This window comes from Zonotrichia leucophrys, chromosome 3, assembly GCF_028769735.1.
Source record: "Zonotrichia leucophrys gambelii isolate GWCS_2022_RI chromosome 3, RI_Zleu_2.0, whole genome shotgun sequence".
In the NCBI taxonomy this organism is placed as follows: Eukaryota; Metazoa; Chordata; class Aves; order Passeriformes; family Passerellidae; genus Zonotrichia; species Zonotrichia leucophrys.
This window is the reverse complement of record NC_088172.1, coordinates 48,989,225-49,010,389: the sequence shown is the minus strand read 5'-3', so window position 1 is coordinate 49,010,389 and position 21,165 is coordinate 48,989,225. Positions and strand designations below refer to the sequence as shown.

General features: G+C 42.9%; 1 protein-coding gene across 1 annotated transcript in view; it reads left to right on the top strand.

Moving 5' to 3' along the window:
* Positions 1 to 20,003: 20,003 nt before the first annotated feature.
* Positions 20,004 to 21,165, top strand: part of SLC2A12 (solute carrier family 2 member 12) — a 30,584-nt gene continuing 29,422 nt past the window's right edge. Inside the window, exon 1 of the mRNA XM_064706925.1 lies at positions 20,004 to 20,297. Coding sequence (XP_064562995.1) covers positions 20,183 to 20,297 — 115 coding nt within the window. The 5' untranslated portion in view covers positions 20,004 to 20,182. The remainder of the gene's footprint in view (positions 20,298 to 21,165) is intronic.

Sequence of the window (21,165 nt, the reverse complement as noted above, 5' to 3'; positions counted from 1 at the left end):
TCCTTACAGCGACTATTCAGGTACCCAGAGAGAGAAAGTGATCTCACTTGTCTTAAACAGACATGTTGGGTGCTCTGGTAGGGATGGTTTCTTTCCATTGCCTATAAATGGAGTTTTCACTGACTTGTAAATGCACTTGCTTAAAACAGATTCCTCCTCCCTCTCAGATGATCATTCAGCATGTGCATATTTTGCTTACCGTCTATGTGTGTTTAGCAGATCACATCCTAGGCACATGGGATTGATATCAAAAGACATGGAACTAACTGGAAATGATGCAGCTCACTAGGGAGTTGAAGAATTTTACCTCTGCAGATGCTGATAAGCCCTGCAAGTAATTAAGAACATTTAGCAGAGAAAAACGGTATTTGTTTAAAACATGACTGCAAGCCAGAAGAAGGCTTAACAGATTTGACAATCAGCTTCCAAAGCATGGATTTTTAACTTAAGGTTTACAGATGACTACAGATAAACTGCTCCTTATTTTGTGGCTACTACAAAGAAGTATTTCAGCTACTGACAACAAGGACATGAGAATTAGAACAAGCAGTCTATAAAATGGAAAGTGCTGGAGCACAAATATGAAAAGCAAAAAAAAAAATTTTATTATTTCTAAAATACTTATCGCTTTGGATATCTGCCCTGTTATATATTAACAATTATTAATGTGACATTGCATCCCTTGCCATGTTCCCATCATGCACAGTATTATGACAGGTAATGGTGAAGAACTGAAAATAGATAAGACACTGAGACACTCCATTAAAATATATAAAAGGAGAGTGGTTCTTGTGTGAAACACTGCCAAGATCTACAGGGAGTTGTACTAAATCATGTAAACCTGTAAACCATTTTTTTATGTAACATGAGAGCATCATAGCAGAGCCATTCAGCTGGCATGAGTCAAACAAAACATTTGATGGGGGCCTGTTACCATCTGGGTCAAAAATAATTCACCAACTGTTCATGCTCAAATACTGCAGTTAGTCACTCTGAGCTAGATTTTAGAGCCTTACAACAAGCAAAGCCCACAGCATATTCACTCCACTGGAGTGAATTTTATTTATTTACATAAATAAAAGTTAATGTTAGTAACTACCTGCTCTACTGCTGTGTGTACTATAGCTCTTGCTGATACATTCTGATGTGTATTTTTTTGTATAATCATAGAATCACAGAATGCTTTGAGTTGGAAGGGAACTTAAAGATCATCTAGTTCCAGCCCTCCTGCCATGGGCTAGAAGATCATCTAGTTCCAACCCTCCTTCCACTAGACCAGGTTGCTCTGAGCCCTATCCAACACGGCTGTGAACGCTTTCAGGGAAGGGACATCCACAGCTTCTCTGGGCAACTTCCTCCAGTGCCTCACCACCCTCATAGTAAAGAGTTATGTATTTCTTTTTTTTTCCTTCACTGCAAATGTGAAGCTTCTGTTGCAGCGGACAGGCCAGATGTACAATGTTTATTGGTTTCCACATCACCTTGAGTGGAGCAGCCTGGTAAGAAAATCTGCTGACAGTGCTCGGGAATTCCCTCCCTTGCCTTATGGAGCCACTGCTGAGGTGGCTTTTGTCCCTGCTGGAGGCTATAAAGTAAAACAGGGTCAAGCTGCTCAGATGCTGTTTTATTCACATCTGGCTTAGACCGACAGCTCTGATGTGTTTCCACAGACCACTGGGCCAAAATAGCAGTTCATTTAAACAAAAGAGAAGGGTCCCATAACACCCCTCATTTTCCTTATTACGACACAAAATAATGGTCCAGCACAGGGCTGGAGTTGTAAAGGGGAGTAGAACAACAATATTCTGGTAAAAGTGAGACTTGTCTCAGCACTCTCACATATGCGTTAAGGCCACTGGTGTCACCCAGCTGGGCTATGGAAAATCAATCCCTTTGAGTCACATGATTGCAACTGGAGGTTAGAGATGCTGACCTGAGGCTGCAGGCTTTTGGCTGTTGGCAGCAGGAGCTTTGTTGTTGTTTTGTCTCTGTACAGCCCTATGTGTCAGGGCCTGAGGCTGTGGACCACAACAGCCATGCTCCAACATGCACTCAGAATTTCCATGGATTGTGCAACCTTTTGAATAGTTCCTATGTTTCAACTATAATGTCCATATGAAGGCTTTGAGAGAAACAGTGTCGTCTTCCGCATAAGCATAGATTGAAGATAATCTTCTCCTAAAGATGTTCATGCATCCAAGTTTTTCTTCTTCCCATTATGTAGTCAGGTCTGCAGTCATTTCAGGAATGCTCATCTTGATTGTCTAAATGCCCCTCACATCTTTTAACTTGATAAGTTTGATAAGTATAAATTGCTAAAATTATTTTGGGAATATCACTGATTGTGAAGTAAGAAAAAACAGAGCAAGTTTGGTTTTCACCTCTTCTTCTGTCAGTTTGGTTCTGGCACAAGATTGACTTTATGGAAATTAGTCAGAGCTTGCTGTGCAATTAAAAAAATTGGTCCCACAACCACTTGAAAATTGCAAGCAGGTTTTTATAATGAAAATATTTTTTGATGATATGTACTTACCATTTTCTGTTAGGGACAGTTTTTTGAGACAGTTCTAAATTAGACAAACCACAAATATCTACCAAGTGTGAGAAATTGCAAACAGATTACTTGCATCTATCCTCTAGCACTTTATGGATGCACGTGAACCAAGCAGTGATTATTTTTCCCACGTGTAGCCAAGTATATGGTCTCTATTCAGTATTTGCATTTCAGCTAAGCTCTTTCATCTGTTTGCAGCAAATCTACCTTAATGTTATCATATCATCCTGAGAGTCCTTTTCAAGTAAAGAAAAAAAAAAAAAGTGCTGCTTCAGTTCCAGAATTGCCTTTTTGAATAGACTATTTAAAAAAAGATATCAATACCCTTCCCTGAATGAGAATTCAAGAACTCAGTCTTCAGTGCACTTGTTCTCCTGTCTCAGTGTTCACTGCTGATGGATGACACTTGGGTATGCTCTATTAGTCACACAGGCATGTGCAGTACCCAAACCCATGACACGAGGAGATAAGATACACATTGCTTACAGTTTGGAATCCAGCAGCTACTCGTGTAACCTCATAATAAAGGTAGGATCCATTATATCTCTCTATTTATCCAACACTGAGTAGCAAATTGTAATTAGAATTTGATTTCACAAAGATGACACCTGAGAACCCATCACCCCAGTTGCCTGTGACCCACTCTATTTGTCTGCCCTTTGTCACACCCTCATCTCCGAGTCCTTGTCAGATTCAGACACATTTTCTCTGCAACAGAGAAATCTCATACCTTCTATTTTCCCTCCATAGATAGTAGCTTAATGATCTGTAGTGCACATTTGATAGCTTTCTTTCTGATTCTTTTGATTCAGGCTCTGCCCTGATCATGGCATAGCAAGTAAAAGTTATAAACATCTCTAACAATATCCTGTCGGATCTAAAAAGTAAGGCCTTTGCACATCTCAGCTTTTCCTGACTTTATTGCCCATTTTTTATTACCAGGAAAACTTTTATTCTAACTGAGATTTTTACTAACTTGTTGCAGAATAATTATTCTGCAAAAATGTTCCAAATTAGTCTAAATTCAAATAGAAATGTATTTCTATCTGAAAACTGAAAATGTTGTTTAAATCTTTTTTGAACAGGGCAGTTTTCAAAGAAGGTAGGATTTTAAATAATAAAGAGAGAAATAAAGAGAAAAAAGCTGCTGTTATTTATGTCAACATAAGTTACAGTAAGGCTGAAGAGTCCTATGGGTTTTCACAGTTAAAACTGAAAGCAGAATTTTGCCACCATGGTTGTTATCATCACAAAATAGGGGAGTTCTGCTTAAGAACTGGAACACCTGACAGTACCCTGTTCCCTCAGTGCTATTAGCTCTGAGTACAATGCTTTGTTACCTTTCCTAAATTTAGGCTGTCAGTCTTTACAATTTTGGATTCTCCCCGTATGTTCACCATAAATCAGGAGTCTTTTTCAACCGACCTAAATAAGGTGAAGTGCTAATGCCAAATTACTTGCTGTCTAAAGACAAAAATACACTGATTAAATCTTCAGGATATAAAAAGGATGTTAAGAAGCTTGTGAATTCAATTGTGGTATTTCCAGGAAGCTTAGTCCTCTATAAATATGGCTTTTTTTTTTTTAATTATTGAAATCTGCACTTTGAAAAGGCAGCTGGAAAAGCGCCGTTACTAAAATGGAGAATCAATTCAGAACCTAGTTGATCACATGAAGTGCAAAATCTAATCCCCTTCCTTCTTTGAATATAATGTCAGTTTGCCAGTATGTCTTTCAGAGCTAGGATTATAGAACTTTTCTAAACTCTTCATCAAAGAATATTTTAATTGCATTTATTTTAAATATTCTGTACTGATTTTCCACAAATACACTTATCAATGACATATCCTTAAGGACTTGTATGGCAAGTTAATTTTTACCCCAAATTTAACAAAGGAGAAGGTGTAGAAGCACAAGCGCAAACACTGATGGCAGCTGCATCTTGAAATCAGCAGAGGCATACTCTGATATTTTCTTGCTCCATGTACACTACTTCTATCGTAATCCTTTTTACCTCAATAGCATGAAGAGCACAATAGGTCAGGTTTTCTACCCTCCAGGTATATAAGAAGCTTTTCCCATTTGGGTTAATCCAGAACCACATGACAAAAGCACCATTTTGCCATGCTGAGGAGGAGGCATGGTATTGCATGTCAGCAGTAGGAAATCCTCTTTCCCAAACTGTGGGTCGAACCCTCCCCTGGGAGTGTGTACACCCTGTAACCAGAGCATGCCTGCATGAATGCAGGCAGCCTTGAACTAAATTTAAGGTACCTGTGAGCTGCTCTGCCGAAGAAGATGATGTGAACATCCCCAACCCTAGGCAGGGGGCTGCTAGCAGGGAGCTTGACAGGTACTTGCTGTGCTTCTTAGCTGGTTTTGACAGCCTGCACTCAATTCTGCTGCAGGGACATCATTAGCTTGATGGATGTTTACCCTGGTCAACTCTGACAGCAACAGTGAGCAAGGTGAGACAGCCAGGCTTTCAGTCCCGGCTCTGCAGGCCCACGGGGGACATACGGTGCTCGCTTCAGCAGTGAGCTTGTGCAGAAACCACAGAAAGGGTTCTTCACTACCACCTGTGCTCCAGCTCAACGGATTAAGCTTCAACAAAGTGCATTTTCCTGTTCTGTCATCACACCTTCTCATGGCAACATTTCCTGATATGAGGGAAAAGTGTCCAGTTGAACACCACAGGTCATGTTTTGCCTGTCAGTTTCTACTGTGGAAGGACAGCCGTGGTGCTTGACTGTGGCTGTGAACTGTATCTTCTCCCAGATCTCTCTTCTACCTCTCTTTTCCCTGATAAGCTAGAATTACTGTGTTAAGACAACAGTGAAATGATCAATCCCTGTTCACCCTGTCCATTCCACTTGTGGTTTATAAATGAGCTCAAGGTGAGCAAAAGTATATCCATCCAAAAAGGTAAATATCCATGATTTAGTGAAAGGCTAATTTTATTCCATCCAGGAGCCTTACTTAAGCTGTGCACATTGGTTCTTTGACCCTGAAGAAGAAAGGGCAAAGGTGATGCTAGCAATGACCAAGAGGAGAACTAGAGAAACACCATGTTCTTCCTAAACCACACAGACTTCATTGCAGTGACAATGCTATGAGACACACTAGCTGCCATGAAACAAAGACAACTGATATTTAAGTGTGGAATAAAAGTGGTCACATATACAGTGATCTAGTGGTTCCTTCAAAAAATCGTAGTTCACAGTGGAGCACTAAAGGATCTGCTTCAGTTCCTGCTCCAGCCATCCCAAACATGAGTGGGTGAGCTAAGCAGGTAAGGGTTTTGCTGTCTCTGATACCTCTAAACCACTTCTTGCTGCCAGAAACACTAGGAGGTTGCAGCTACCTTCTCTATCTGTGCCATGCTCCTCCCTCAGCTGGGTGTTGCAAGGAATAGCATTTTGGTAAGCACTCAAAAAGCCCAGAAACAGTACAGCAAACACATTTAGTGCTCTGTCATGAATTGCTCCTGCCTGACACCTGCTGCTCTCTCACAAGCAGAATTGGAACTGCTCTGTTGCTGATGGGGATTGTGGGGGCTCTGAGTTTCATGTAGGAGGATGGGTCTTTGTCTCCTGGCCTCCTTTGGTGGAGTGCAAACAAGGTGATGTCCATGGAGGGGTGAGCTTAGGAGTGTGGGTAGACCCAAAAGTGGACAAGAGAACCAGGAGGTAATCAGGGTAAGGCTTTGAAAAATGGGGGCAGAACATAGAAAGGAAAGATTTCTGCAAAGGTACATATGAACTCATTCAATGGTTTATATGTAAGCCATTCCTCATGGAGCTGCGCAGTGTTTGGCAGCCATATTTGCCATTGATATCTGTTGATTCATGAGCAAGGCACAGCTTTCTGGGAAGAGACTCTTTTAGTTTCCTGTTGCCTGGCCCCTGACCTGGTCTGTCAGCAAAGGTGAAGTTCTTTTGGTGTGCCATGGGCTGTGCATCATGAATTGGGCTATTGTGCACCCTTATCTCCTGGAGCAGCAGATGTGTGATGGCCCTGCTCCCCTCTGGAAAAGCATGCTGAGGCCTGTGATTGCATTATCCATGGAAAAATACAACCTGGACCAATACAGATAGGCTGTGGCTCTGCTGTAGGACCTGATCCTTTCCAAAGGATGAGGTGTCAAGGCAAGGCCAGGCTAAGGCCTTAGGGTAACAGATTAACAGGGCTTCAACTTGACACTGCTGCAGTGACATGGAGAGAGAAAACTGCACAGAGCAGCTCAGGGGGAAGAAAAGTGGATGCAACATTGCTGCAGGGAAACAAGGCGGGAGCTGTGAGAAGCCTCAGATCCCTGCGGTTGAAGGCCAGTTTTGGTGCTCCCTTTGGGATATTCCTATCTCCAGATATGTTTACAACCAGTTTAATAATTTTTGCTGCCACCCTTGGCTCTGATGAGGGTGTTGTGTAACTTATCACAACAAATTTGATATTAGTCAGCTGTGATTCCACTCACAATGGAGATGTGACAACCACTTGCTGAGCTCTGCTCCAAGCCCACAGGAAGAGGCAAGGTAGCTGAGAGCACAGCACTGCAGCAAAATCAGTGCCTGACCTGAGTGTGTCCCTCAGGAGTTAAATTGTTGCAGTGACCCCAGACCAGGTCCCCAGATGGCTGCAGTGAGGAGGCAGCAGAAGTGCCGCAGGTAGGGGTATCAGCCAGCCTACTGCAAATTGTTACAGACTCTGGATAACCACAGGGTTAGTCTCAAGTCTGGATTAATGTATCTTGACATAAAGTATCCTCTCTGGTCTTTATTTACTGAGCTGGCTAAGGAGGAGCACAGAATCTCATTTTAAATCCGTGTTTTAATTTACACTGCTGTTAGTGAGTATTCCCCTTTTTAGCTGGGGTCTCAGCACTTTGAAATAACTGCTCAGTGCACTTATTTTGGTATGATCTAACTTTTCTAAGCTATCCTTTATGGTGTGAATAAGCTAGTACAAAGTTAAAGTACTGGGGTTTTGTTGGTTGGTTGAGGGGTCTTTGTTTTTTGTGGGTTTTTTTTTGTTTAGTTTTTTGTGGTTTTGTTTTTTTGTTTTTTTTTTTTTTTTTTTGTTTGTTTGTTTTTTGTGGTTTGTTTTCATTTGCTTTGTTTTTTTTTTTTTTTTTTTTCCTAGAAAAATTATCAGCTACCAAAGCAGAAATTTGTGTGAGATGGTTCTCAAAAGTAGTTTGGTACAGCTATTCTGGAATGATTAGCTGGTCAAACACATCACATTGTTAAGTCCCAAGTGAAGTTCTTGAAATTAGTTTGTTCTTTCCTGTAGTATTCTTTGAAAAATATAGTGCTGGTGACCTCTAGTGGAGTAAAAATAGACCTGTTTTTTCTTTTAAGTTTGTTCAAAAAAATCCCCATTAAAAGCAGTGGATTTTCTCCCCTCCAAACTGTATTAAACTGAGACCCATGAAACAAAAGCTTATTTTTCTTGTCTATGTTCAAGAAGCTGAAAGCAACCATACAAAACCTGCTTCTGAGAGCTCACAGTTCTGATGGATTTATGCAATGCAAAGATTATGATATGATTCTGAGAAAGAAGGCACATGACATTGGTGTAATGCATTTAGCTGTGGATTTTGAGAAAAGGCAAAGAATCTGTAATGGATAATTCCCTCCAAACCTCTTACAAATTCTGTGTCAGCTCTCCTGTTGTTCTTTTTCCTCCAGAGGGTGAAGAATATAAAAGGCAATTGGCTTCTTAAAAGTAGGCCCTCAGTGGACACCCAATGAGCTTGACAGTTAGTCTTTGTACCAAGAATGCTTTCCTCTTCCTGAAAAAAGTCCTAATTTTTGTTAAGTCAGGAGTTAGGGCATGTACAGGCTTGCTAGAGCTTAAAAGCTGAAGTCTCTGAAGGTGCTATCTTCAGGGAGTGTGTCATGTCCTTTCTTCCCAGCTCTTGATGCCCAAGAAGCTGCACCTTGCCCTTCAGTCTCCTCAGGAAGAAAGAGTTGTCCCCATCCAGCCACTCCAGGGAGTTTTGAACTGAACAGCATGAAAAAAATTGCCCCATGGTGGAGGTGGATGAAAGTAGAGCTCCAACCTCTGCCTATTTGGCACCTGATTCTAGGGAAGTCACAACAGACTTTCCAGGTCAGTTTGTTCATTGGTAGATGCCTTGTTTCTTAAATGCATGGAAAATAATTGCAGTAGGGACATTACAATTATTTATTAGTAATTCTTAATAAATATGAAGAATTATTAACAAATAATTGTCGAGTTGAAGAAAAATCTGTGGTTGCTTCCACAGTGGTCTCTCTTGGGTTTACTTCTTTTCTCTTGGTTCCCCTTCCACCACTCATGTCATCAGCAGATGTGTGCATTAACTTTGTGTGGGAGACCACAAACAACACCCAGCTGGGAGGGGAGCTCCACTGACAAATTAGTATAGAGAGTTGTAAAAGTGTGACTAATAAGTCAGTTAGACCACAAAATTATACATGTAAGAAAGAGTAATTTACTACAGAATTATGAAATGGGATGTGGCAGGCTGGCTACTAGCTCTTCAGAAAGGGAATTGAGGTTGTAGCATACCCCATCTTATTAATGAGCAATAATGTTGACACTGTTGGGCAGAAATGTGAAGATCCTGTCTGTGATATATAAGCAGAAAAAGTAACATGTAAGAGTCACAAAGAAATTTTTCTGCCTTACTCAGCAGCCCTGAGGCATCCACTGGTGCTTCATGTCCCATTCTGAGCAACATTCCCCAAAGAGGGTGTGATTCAGTGAGGAGTCTTGTCAAAATCAGCAGCAGATATCCAGTGTCTTCAAACAGCAGAGAAATACACAGTTCTTCATGTCCTCTGGGAACAAAGCAAGGAAAGATGGACTAGCACTTGTACAGAGGGTCTGAGATAAACATGAGTCTAACAACGAGCATAATTAGGCACTGGAAGAGACCTGCCTCAGAAGACAGTGAAATCTCTGTGTTTAGGCATTTTTGAAGAGCAGGTTAGACAGGAAAAATTTAGCACTAAACCAGCAAAGACTGAGATAGCTGACCTTTTGTTAGGGCAGGAAGATGGACTATATGGCCTACAGGGGACGCTGTCAGACTTATTTTTCCCTCGGCTTGATCTGAAATGCTTAAGCTTTATTTTCATCTGTGTTCCAGACTCCCAAGTGTGAACAAAGTGAACGGTAACTGCCTTTATATGTTTTAAGGCTTGGTTAATACTAAATCACAAGGACAGAGTCTAGGTTTCCCAGACTGGGTGTCCAAATATAAAGGATGTTTTGGGCTTTAAAATGACACATCTTTGTTCCTGAACTCCAATGCAGAGTTAATGCTATCCATTCATCTTTTTGTCATGTTGTGAAGGTGGATTAATTCAGTCTTATGAAATTTTTATCTGTTACTGTACCATATAGCATTTTATGGGGAAACTGTTAACTATATTTCCATGACAGATTATCTCCATTTCCAAGGTTAATACCACAGGCTGGAAAAAACAAACATCATAATGCTCACTATCACTGTAGGTTATAAAGGAAGCAGCAATGGCTGTGGTTTTGCAGATTGAGTTCTGATGTACCACAGACCTCCACAATATTATTAGCTAATAATTGTCTTCTTTGTGTACTGAACAAGGTGAGGGTGTGTGAAAAAACCCACATGCAGTAGAGACTTTAAACAATCTGTTGTGCATGTGCACAAAAGTGCAGAGTACCAGAGGCACGGATACCCTCTGCTTCTGGGATTTACCGGCTTGCACACAGCTGCCTTTTGTAATAGTGTTTCCAGGTGCCCCATGCATGAAATCAACCTATGCAGTACTCAAACACTAAGAACAAATTAATAGGATCCTGAGATTGGCTCAGCTGGTCAGAGTATGGTGTTAATGACACCAAAGTGATGGGTTGGATCCCCATACCAGCCATTTACTTTAGAGCTGGACTTGCTGATCCTTGTGGATCTTTAACTCAGAATATCTGTAATTATCTGTGATATGACTCTTTGACACAAACCTGCATTGTCTTCAAGAAGAAGCTGTTTGGTTCCTCTCCCTGCTCAGTTAAGCAGGGAGGCACAACACAAGCTGTTGCTGAGATAGTTGTGAGTTGCTCCCTAGCTTCCCCTTTCCCAGAGTGGCACAGTCCAGGCAGGAGCCCCATCTACAGGGAGCCAAGCAGCCCCTGGCCTGTTGGGCTGCCCAGAAATCTCTCCTGTCCAAACTCACAGCAACCTACAGAGATCAAACCTCAATTTGACCTGGCAGTCACTTGGAAATGAAGCTGGAGGAATGGAATGATGTGGGAAGTCTCTGAAAGCTGTCTGAAAGCAGACTTGCCAAATCTGAGAGCAGCGTGTGCAGCTCCTGCAGGCTGCAGGGTCCATGCAGGAGAAGCAAACCCATCTGTTGGCTGCAAGCACCTGGCCATCTGCAGTTACCATGCAGAGCAGTAACACTTCTGCTTTTTCTCCAAAATGTTCCTTCCAAATCCCACTTGCTCCATGACACTCATTATCTCTGAGGAACCAATAAAAAGGTGAAGACTTTCATAAGTTCCTCTGCTCCTGCCCTGACCTCCCAACACCTGCAAAAAGACATAGGCAAATAGTGAAGGGGAAATCCACTGCAGCTGTGTTGCCCAGCCCTCACTGCTCTAGCTTGCCACTGGCACAGGTGTTTCCCTTGGCAGGGAGGATTTCAGGTGAATGAAGCATTTGTAGGGTGTGCTCAGGCCCTCCCTTTTAAGTGGCAAATTGAAAACTTGCATTTTAGGGGTGTTGTGGTTTAACCCCAGACAATAATTGTGTACCATGCAGCCTCCCATTCACTCCTCTAGCTTGTCCCAGTGTGATGAAGACAAGAATAAGGTAAAAAAGTAAAACTGGTGGGTTGAGATATGAGTAGTCTAATGACTAAACAAAGCAAATAATAATCATCATCATCATCAGATGAGAGAGGAAGAGGTAAAACCTAAAAAGCCCCACGTGATGCACAATACTACTGCTCTCCTCCCACTGACTGATGCCCAGCCCATTCCTGAGAGCGAGCAGTGCCTCCCAGCCAACTCTATCCCAGCCAAAACTGGGACCAGGAGTGTGTTGCTGCACATCTGAGCACTGTCCCTAGGGTACCTGCCCATTACTGCCTCGTTCATATCAAGGATTCTCATAAATGGTGCAAGGACTGAACTGTTCCAACTATCCTGCAGTCATAAACCTGAAGGATTAAATGTCTTCTACCCATAAAACTGATTCTTCTCTTCAATTTTAATGTCATGTATGTTCAAGCTGAAGATAAAATTTAAAACACATAAATGTTAAACCTTTCAGAACATAATCAAAATACTGGCTTAGAAAACATGGCTTTTAGAAACAAAAAGTGCTGAATTATTTTATTCATGTTCTCACTCTTGAGTTTCTATGAATGAAGCTTAATTAACTCAGACTTTAAAGTTTTTACAGCTAAGAGGGTGGGTTGTGTAGATGTGATAATCATAAGACTCAAGGAATTAGGCACTTTAATATGTTGCCTCTGATTTCCATGGCATGTGTCCAAGAGATTGAGAGCTGGCACAAGAGTATTAGCTTCTAGAATTGGCAAGGGATCCAAACCCCACAGCGGTAAACATGGATATATATGTCTGAACATGTTAGTCAGGGGAAAAATCTCTAAATCACACAGTAAGCCACTTTGAAGTCAGATGTCTTGCAGTGAACTGGGACCTTTCTCAAAAGGGTACTGAAGGCCTGAATTTCTTTTCTTGCTCCTTTGCCCCTTTGAGTGGGTTTAGGTGGAGGAGAGGACATGGTCAAAGAGCTTGGAGTAAGAAACAATGAGTGTGTATGTGGTAGGCAGTGTGATATTCACTGAGTATAACTGAAATTTCAGAGCTGCTATCAGGAAGGAGCAGATATCCACTGCAAAAAGCCAAGGTGCAGCTCAGGCAAGCCACAGACCAGGAAGGAGAGAGTTTTCTTTGAGAAGTGGAGTGCATATTGATAACTGCCTAGGAAAGGGTAAGATTTAGAGAAGAAGGTGAAGTGTGAGAGATGTGTTCAAAGCTCCCAATCTGAAGGGGGAGAAGTTGAAGGCAGTACCAAAACTCACCAGTTTCCCCAAAAATCAGTGGAGAAGGCAAAAGGGTCTTTCACTTTCCCAGAGGAGCCAGGAAGAAACTTGCAAGTTTCCTTGCTCTCATAAGAGTAGCTGCAAGTAAGCAACAATTCTAAGTGCTGCTCTGGAGCTTCTGGTTACTTTTTGTGGTGTGAAATTAGCCTTCAGCCAAGTCAGCAGCTTTCTGCCTATTGACTCCATGTACCCAAAAATCTTCCTTGTGCACTATGTCCATGGTAGGAAAGTCCTTTCCAAGAGCTAAACTTTATCAGAGCTAACTAAAAAACTATGCTGTGTCCTCTCTTGTTTGACAAGACCTGCTGAAGTTAGAAGCTGTGTTGGAAGGCAAAGCATTGTGCGCACCCTGTTTGCTGTAAACCCAATGTCAGACATTCTTTCCTTGGGGCATTCCTGCTCAGAGGCAGGCTCCTCAGGACACTGCGAGTGCCCAGCACAGGACATGCTGTACCACTGAAAGTCCCTTGGGCTTTGCCAGCACCTATTTCATCAGTGTGAATTTAAACAACTAATGCCTCAGTGATTAGTCTGCAAGAGAGAGGTTTAAGCCAAGCTGAGCAGCAGAGTCTGAATCTGAATGAGAAGGGAGGGAGGAGGGTGTCTGCTGAGGGGAGTCGCTCATAGGCTGGCAGGCCCTGCTGTGTAGGAGGCAAATGAGTGCCCCTGGACTTCTGTAGTCTTCAGAGAGGCCCAAGCCCTGATGCTAAAGGCTCTTGCACAGAAGTAAATCAGCCAAGCAGCCGTGTTGGGATGACAGGGACCTTGGTGACAGGTGGCAGCTGCCTTCTTGTGAGGCTGCCTGCCTTTACCAGGGGCATGGAGGGAGGCAGCAGCAGGCCCTGCAGGCTGCAGCTCTCAGCTGCTCAGGGAGCTCCTTCAATACAAATCATGCTGCTAAACTAAACAGAAAATTACAAGACAGGGTTTGCTTCACAAAATCAGCTTTGCCAGGGTGATATGTATCTTGGCCTTTAAAAATAAACAAATAAAAACTCAAATGCCAGAAGTGCAAATGCCAGCCCCTGAATTGCAGCAGGCTGCAATCCCCACCAAGTGCTTTTGGAGGGTGTGTGGATGTGTGTCAGGGATCCTCTCTGAGGCCACAGCCCAACTGAGGGTTTCTTTCTTGATGAGGTTCCCCGGGCTCCCGTGGTTGCCCACCCAACTGATCTATGTTGGATAACCAGGCAGCTCCTGCCCACACAGGCACAGCCTGCCTCCAGGAGCTACACAACATGAGGGGCCAGAGACCTGGTGCCTAAAGGGCACCCACTCCCTTCTCATGGTGATCAGGAGAAAGTGTCATTTACTCACGTAAATATGCAAATATGCTGTTTTCTGCCAGGCCTCTCTCTGCCAGCAAAGTGCCCACCTGTGCCTCCAGGACGTACAGTGGAGAAAGGAATCTGTCTCCTCCCTGACAATGTGCTGCCAGCATAGCATTTCCCCTACCTGTGTTTCAAAAGATGGGATTTTGGTGTGTGCAGAGGAAAGGATTCTGGGGCAGAAGCCCTCCAGTTTTCCCAAAGAGCCTCTCCTGTATTGTCCTGGGTTCTAATAGATCTGTCACTCCACCTACTGAGCTTTCAGTATGTCCAGATCTGAAGGGGAATGGTAATCTCAAAATAAATTTGAGACACCTCCAGATGCACAGTGTCCACTGAGGACTGTCTTTGCTACCTGTTAACGGACTCAGGGGACAGAGGCTCTGGGGAACAGGTGACCTGAAGCATTTATTGCATTGTGGGAGTGCCCACTGCTCATTTCTTCAGGACTGCTGGGTGAACACAAACTGACCTGTGCTTTGAAAGCTGGCTTCATTTCCTGCTTGCCTGCAATGACTTGAAAATTTGGATGCACTTTGGAAAGCTTTACCCAGACATTTGGTTTTAATGAGTGCATGTAAAACTGCTTTCAGATTGCCAGCTGCGGTCAAAAACCAGCAAGAAGCCGAAGCACAGCATTAATGACATTTAGTTGTTTATTTTTGCAACAATAAGATCTTCAGGAGAAAACAAAACACTTTGTCAGTGGAAATAATTAAAACCATGAAAATGACTGCATTTCCTGTGTGACTGACATATTCCATGTGGGAGAAAATGTTTCCCAGCAACAAAAAAAATACATTTCAGCAACTCAAACTTTTCTTAGTGATGTACACCTCTTTCCTTAACTGAAACAGGCAAAGGGAATTTCAGCTTACACATTTTTAACAATTCATCACATGAGTAAAGAACAAACTCCCCTTTCCACTGTACAATGATCTTAAAAGATTCAAATTTTGGCACCTTTTTGGTAATTCCTAGAAACCACCTGATTTCAAGCTGTGGGTGACATTACTAACTGGCTTCTTTGGGCTCAGTCCTTGCATTGGGAATGTGCACTCCCTCCCAGTTTTATTTCAGATGGACAATTTTCTTTCCAATGTGAAGGCTGCTGTTTCTATTATTTGTTTAAAAAGAAAAGGTAAATATAAAATATCGGAAGCAAACAGGAAAGAACAGTGTGTGATGACAGTGGACATGTTATTCAGCAAGAAAGTACAAGTGGCCCCTTTGGATGACTCAGAAGCTAAAAGATATTTCTTTTTACTTGTTGGAAAGGCTACTCAGCCATGAATGTGAAAACCTGAGCTAAAATTTATATTTTATTTTGTTTTCTCATCCCAATTCTATTTGTATTGTATTTTCCAGTCTTCGGTTCTTACCTTCAGTTTGATTTCAAATTTCTGCCAAAACATAACTCTCAGAGTTGCTGACCAAGGCCACACTGTACTTCTAAAGAAGTACTAACAGAAGACCAAAAGATTAAATATTTGTGCCATGAGTCAGTGGGACTCTGGAGGGAGTCGTGAAGTGTGATGAGCTCTGGACTATGTCTATGTTTGAGTTTTTTAAGGCCAGATAAAAATATATTGCTATAAATCATTACCTCTGAGTGTGAGTAAGAACCTAACAGAAAGAGTATGGCTTAGTAAGAAACCACAGGACTTAGAGTGAAAAAATCTGTTTCATCAGGCTATATTATTTATTTACTACTAAGTGTTGTCCATTTATTGATGTGTCTGTACTTTATTCAGTTGCAAAATCACACAAATGGCATAGCCTAAACATTTTGTTAATGGAAGATACCTTACATTTATAAAAAGCATCTTTGCAAAACTGACTGATGAATTGTAATTATTTTGCTGCACAACAGTAATAACAACTATCTTTATATTCAAAGTTCCTGAAGGATGGATCTTTTCTCTTTCTTGAAACAATTCTCGGTTTTTGTAATCCAGCTCTCATTGCTCAGTAACTGGGATTTTGGCATATTTTCCTCCTTGTGTATGGGTATCAAAGTGTCAACACTAATGGTAAAGGTTACTCATGTTTTCTAGATTGGTACTCTTTTTTTTTTTTTTTTTCTAATTAGCAGTATGGTTTTCTTTTGGTTTTTCTCTATTTCTTCCTTGTCTCCTCTCCATGTCACTTCCATTCTTTCATCTTCCCAGCCTTCCTCCTGCTGTTCCAAGCCAGTCATCTCATGAACATGTTCTGTAAATGGCAAACTATTTGTTCTGAGAACAAATCTCAACAATCAAAGATGAAGGCAAAGTAACTTCAGCTGATATGTCAAGAAAATGCTCTCCATAGTTTGCTGAAAAGCTTTGTTTCTACATTTTAAAATAAATTATTTTGGAGACTTCCACAATCTTCTTTTTAAGAATCATGAAATCTGCAGAGAAATAAGATGACCTTCTTTACCCCAATTTTGATAAAAGTGGTCTATGAAAACTGATTCAGTAAACTCTTCAACTCTTAATTAATTTCTATTGGCTTATCACCAACTTCCCTGTCTCTCCACAGTCCCAAATTTGAGTTATTAAATCACCAAAATACAAATACAAACCACGACCGGAGATTTTAGAAGAAATCCCTACATCAACCTCACAGATTTTCTAGACAGAGTATTCAGCAATTGAATGTGACTATCTTATCTTCTTTTTCTAGCCTAATCATGTTTCTAGTGCTAAAGTGTTTGTCTGTTTTGAAAGCAAGGAACTGAGAAGATGGCAGTAAAAGTGATTTTTTGCCAACTGCATGTGGATAAAACCAACAGGGGAATCTTTGCACTCATACCCCTTGCCTGTCTCCTAACCCTGTCCTGCTTTTGGCTTTTAAATCTTTCCCACTCTTGTTTCCCACTCCTGAAGGCTGTGACCTTCTGCCCTCACAGCACAGCTGTGAAGCCAGGGCTCCCACTCTTCAGAGCATCATTCATCTGTTGCCCATCTGAGCATTTTGGATGGGCTGCCTTCTGGCAGCATTTCTCCCTGCTCTCTGGTTCCCTTCCTGGGTAGCCATGAGAGGGGCAGAGCAGGTGCAGTCCTGTCCTAGCCTGCCCCTGCTCCGAGGGACACCTTGCTCCTGGCACAGAGCCCAGCCAAGCCATTGTTTGGAGCACTGTGCACAGGCAAGGCAGTAACAGGAAAACAAGAAAACAGGAGAACTGAAAAGCATCAGAGCACACTTCTTTTTCTTCCTCCTTATCTCAGTCCTGTCTGCTGCACCAGAGTTTTTCTTGCTTGCTTGACTGTTTATTTCTGGTAGGAAGCAGAGGGGGCTGTGGGACCAGGAGCCTGTGGCCACCAGCAAGGGCTTCAGTGGCTGCATTTCGCACTACCCCCCTACAGCTGGCTTGGCTGCAGAACCAGCATGGGCTGTTTCTCTCTGTTTGCTTTCATTGGCTGCAATCAGCTTTTTTACAGTTCCTTCATTTTCTGGGTTCCCAGTTAGCACCAGTAAACACCAGTAACATCAGTGCCTCAGATTTTTGCCACAGTTGTGATAAGACATCCTCACACCGGCTGAGCTGTGGCTTTTCACTATCAGCTGAAACTGATGACACTGCAGCCCATCCCTCATAACAACACCATGCAAACAGCAGATCTCAGGCTAAAATATTTCATATTTCCACTTACTGGGAACATTTTTTTCCAAAGACCATATTACACTGACACAGTATTTTCAGGCATAGGGTATACCTGAGGGAGCAAGTCAAAACCCAGGGACCTTCCTGGAACTTCAGCAGCACCCACAGCTCAGCATGGCAAGGGTGCACTGTCCTTTGGGCAGCCCAAACACATGCCCTCAGAATAAGAATGTGTTCCTTCATATTTTCTTTGGCCATTACAGTTTGTACTGTGTCTACTGGCTGCTTTATCCTCTGTGCCAGCTAGGTACATACCTTCTGAGATTACCCCAGGGGGCAAAGTTAAACCATTGCTGTGTTGCAGCTGCCATAAGTACCTTAACATAAAGGCAGAACTAGAAAGGAAAAATTGATTATTTGACTGGATTTCTTAGTAAACAAGGAGGTAAATATTTAAGATAATTGTAGGCTCTGGCTTTTGAGGGGACTGAACACTAGGTGCAAACACAGTTAAAAGAAATCCTACTGTTTCTTTAAAACATCTTTTTGTTGCTTTTAAACAAAAAAAGAAATTCACTATTGTATGCACTTAACATTCCTTTCGTAAAATCTATTCATCCTAAGATTTGAGAAGTCAATGTAATGCAGTGTTTTTGTTACTTATTCCTGGGGGTAACATGCTTCTTGTTCAGGGGAAGGTGCAGTTCCTGACAAGTTTTTAAATCCTCCTAAATTTTGTACGTGCCAGCAGCTGTGTATAATCAACATTTTTAGTAGGAGGACAGCATTTAGTTTAGGGGTTTTGAACAGTTGCGTTACATCTCTTCTTTCCTCCCTGTCAAGCTGCCACAGGCACCTCTGGCATTCTCTGGCACCTCCAGGACCATTACGTGTGAAGGCACTTGGGATGTGGGAACAGCTGGGCACCTGTGGAGTCAGCGGAGTTTCCAGAGAGCTTGGACTGACCTGAGCTGTGGGTTGTATGAGGTGTGGGCTGTTAGAGGAGGTTGATTACACACCGCGTTATCACAGAGGAATCTTATCACAGCTGAGTTTGATCTATGAAAACATTTCCTTTCCTTCCCCAGCCTAAACAGCTTCTCTTTTTTCTTAAATTTTTTTCCCAAAACATACAAATAATTTCTTTAAAAGTTAACATTACTTTTTGCACATAAACCATGAAGAAACAACACCTCTATGGATGTGTTAAGAAATGTTAACAGCACCACCAGCGTCCTGTAAGGACTGACAGGTGGGCATTTTACAAGGAAAGTATGTAACAGGTGAGAGCAGAGTTAGGCTGCCTCGTGTAACTCCATGTAAAAGGCACTGCCAAAGCCCAAACTCCCTGATGGAAGCAATGCCCCTGTGGCATCCCTGGCAGTCCAGTTTCTGAAGCTGACAGTGAGGCAGCTGTCAGATGGAGCAGTTAAAATGCCTTTTGTCACATTTTTCTTGTTAAGCAAACATCGATAAAAGGCTTATTATGCCTGCTCTACATAAGAAAAAAATGTTTAGGAATTCTCCTGTCTGGAAATACTGCAAAACTACTGAGTTTCTATGTCTACCTTTCCCTCTCATGCTATCTGCAGGCATTAATGTATTACAACAAAAACAAACAAGCAAGCAAGCAATCGGAGAGCTTGTTGAAAACAAACAAGAAGCCTGCAGCACTGCCAGATTATACAACAGTGATTCCCACTGGGGGTGACTTGGACAACTTGCCTGATGGAGGCAGTGGGTCTGCTGAGAGCACTTGGAGGCTCTCCCAGGGCTGGGAGAGAGCAGGACAGGCAGCCTCTACAGGCAGCTCACCTGCACCCATGCACCAACTTTCCCTCCTGCTGCCATCCAGCCCCTGGCCACTGCTGCTACAGAAGCAAGTTAGGATGGAGTGACTCCCAGCAGCGATCAAAATCAAGTCTTTGACTCAAATAATTGTCATGGAAAAGAGGGTGGCTTGCTCTGCATTTGCTTGTAAAATACCACGTGTGTCTTTGCCATGTAAAGTCCTGGTTTCTACTCTCACAGACTGCAAAGAGCTGCCATGGTTGTTTTCCTTTCCACTACTTCTCACTATAATTTGCTCAGAAGTTACAAGAATGCAGCAGTGCTCTGTGTGTGTGCTCCGTGCCTTAACTTTAGCTAACAGAGCAAACACTTCAAACCCCCCCCCCCTTCAGTGTGCCTTCTCTGCTAAAAACCTGAGCGTATGAACATAGGGAGAGGAGGAAAAGAGAGGGAAAAAGAGAGAGAGACCCTGTAAGTGAATGGGTAAGGAATGTGCATGGAGCTGTGCATGGATAGATGTCTGATGTCCCAACTATTTGTTAAAGGCAAAAGCAATACTTCCGACAGACGGCCCTCCCCTCGCCTGCAATAGGCTCCCCAGAATAGCAACAGCCTGTGTCACCGCAAAGGGCAAAGCCTTCTGAAATAGCAACAAAGTTGTTCACGAACCACTTTGTGGTTTGCGTTTGGTTTCAGCCGGCTTCGGAAACTTGTTGCCATGAGGAAAACAAGCTGCCCTTTGCTGGCCGGCCTGGCAGGGAGCGCGGCGCTGTGAAGCGCTCCCGCCCCAGCAAGGTGCGAAGGGGCAGCGATGGCACCTGGGCAGAGCCCGGAGGACCTGAGGCAGCAGAGCCGGGCCATGGGAGCGGGGCAGGATGAGGAGCGCGGCCGGGGCTGCAGGCGCTGCCGGCTGCCGGCTGCTGCAGGTAAGGGGGCAGGAGCTGGTGCCAGCTGTGGCTGCTGCCCGCATCGCTAGTGCTCGGCCCCACAAAGCGCAGGCACTCCGGGACGGGCCGTCTCAGCTTCTAAAAGTGCAAGAGGGGAACATGTGAGCAAGGACGGGGACTGCCAGCTTGACTTTTGAATGACTTTTGAATGTGTGATACTTTCCCTAAAAGGCCTTGGTCCTACTGCTCGTGTAGGTGCTGTCTGTTGTGTAAATAATCTTCCTTTATGAAGATCAGCCAAATGAAAGATAGGAGAAGCTGCTGCCCTCTAACAACAGTGATCGATCTGGTCCTTGCACACTCGGGGCAGTTCAGCCCTTTCACCGGAGTCAGTGGAGGAGTCCAGGCAAGCACTGCACCTGTCCATGCAGGGAACAGCTCAGGCTGAGGGGACAGGGTCTCCCTCCTGTTTTTACTTCCCTAGCATTTCAGCAAGAAGCAGGGTTTCTTTGCTGACATCCTCAAAAATTAGCTGTAACATTTATTCTGCAGTAAGTTTTAAGTGCAGAAACTGCATTTCATATCTCTTCATCTTTGCTGTCCTACCCAGCCAGTTTTTCTCAGTTGCAGTGTGGTTTTGCATTTTCAAACACTTTCCTAGATGATAAGATGAAGGGGATAATGCCCCACAATCATGATATTTCTCAGCCACAAGGCTTATTATGCCTTATAATAGGCTGTACCTAAATAGGGCAGCATGGTCATAAGCCAGAAATGACAAGGTCCCAAGGAGATTTTGTTCACTTCGAGCTGAATGAACTGATTAACGCAGGAATAATCAGAAACTATAGGCACAAATGCTTTGTTGGAGTGTAATAGTGATCTGTCAAGCAATGTCTCCTGATAC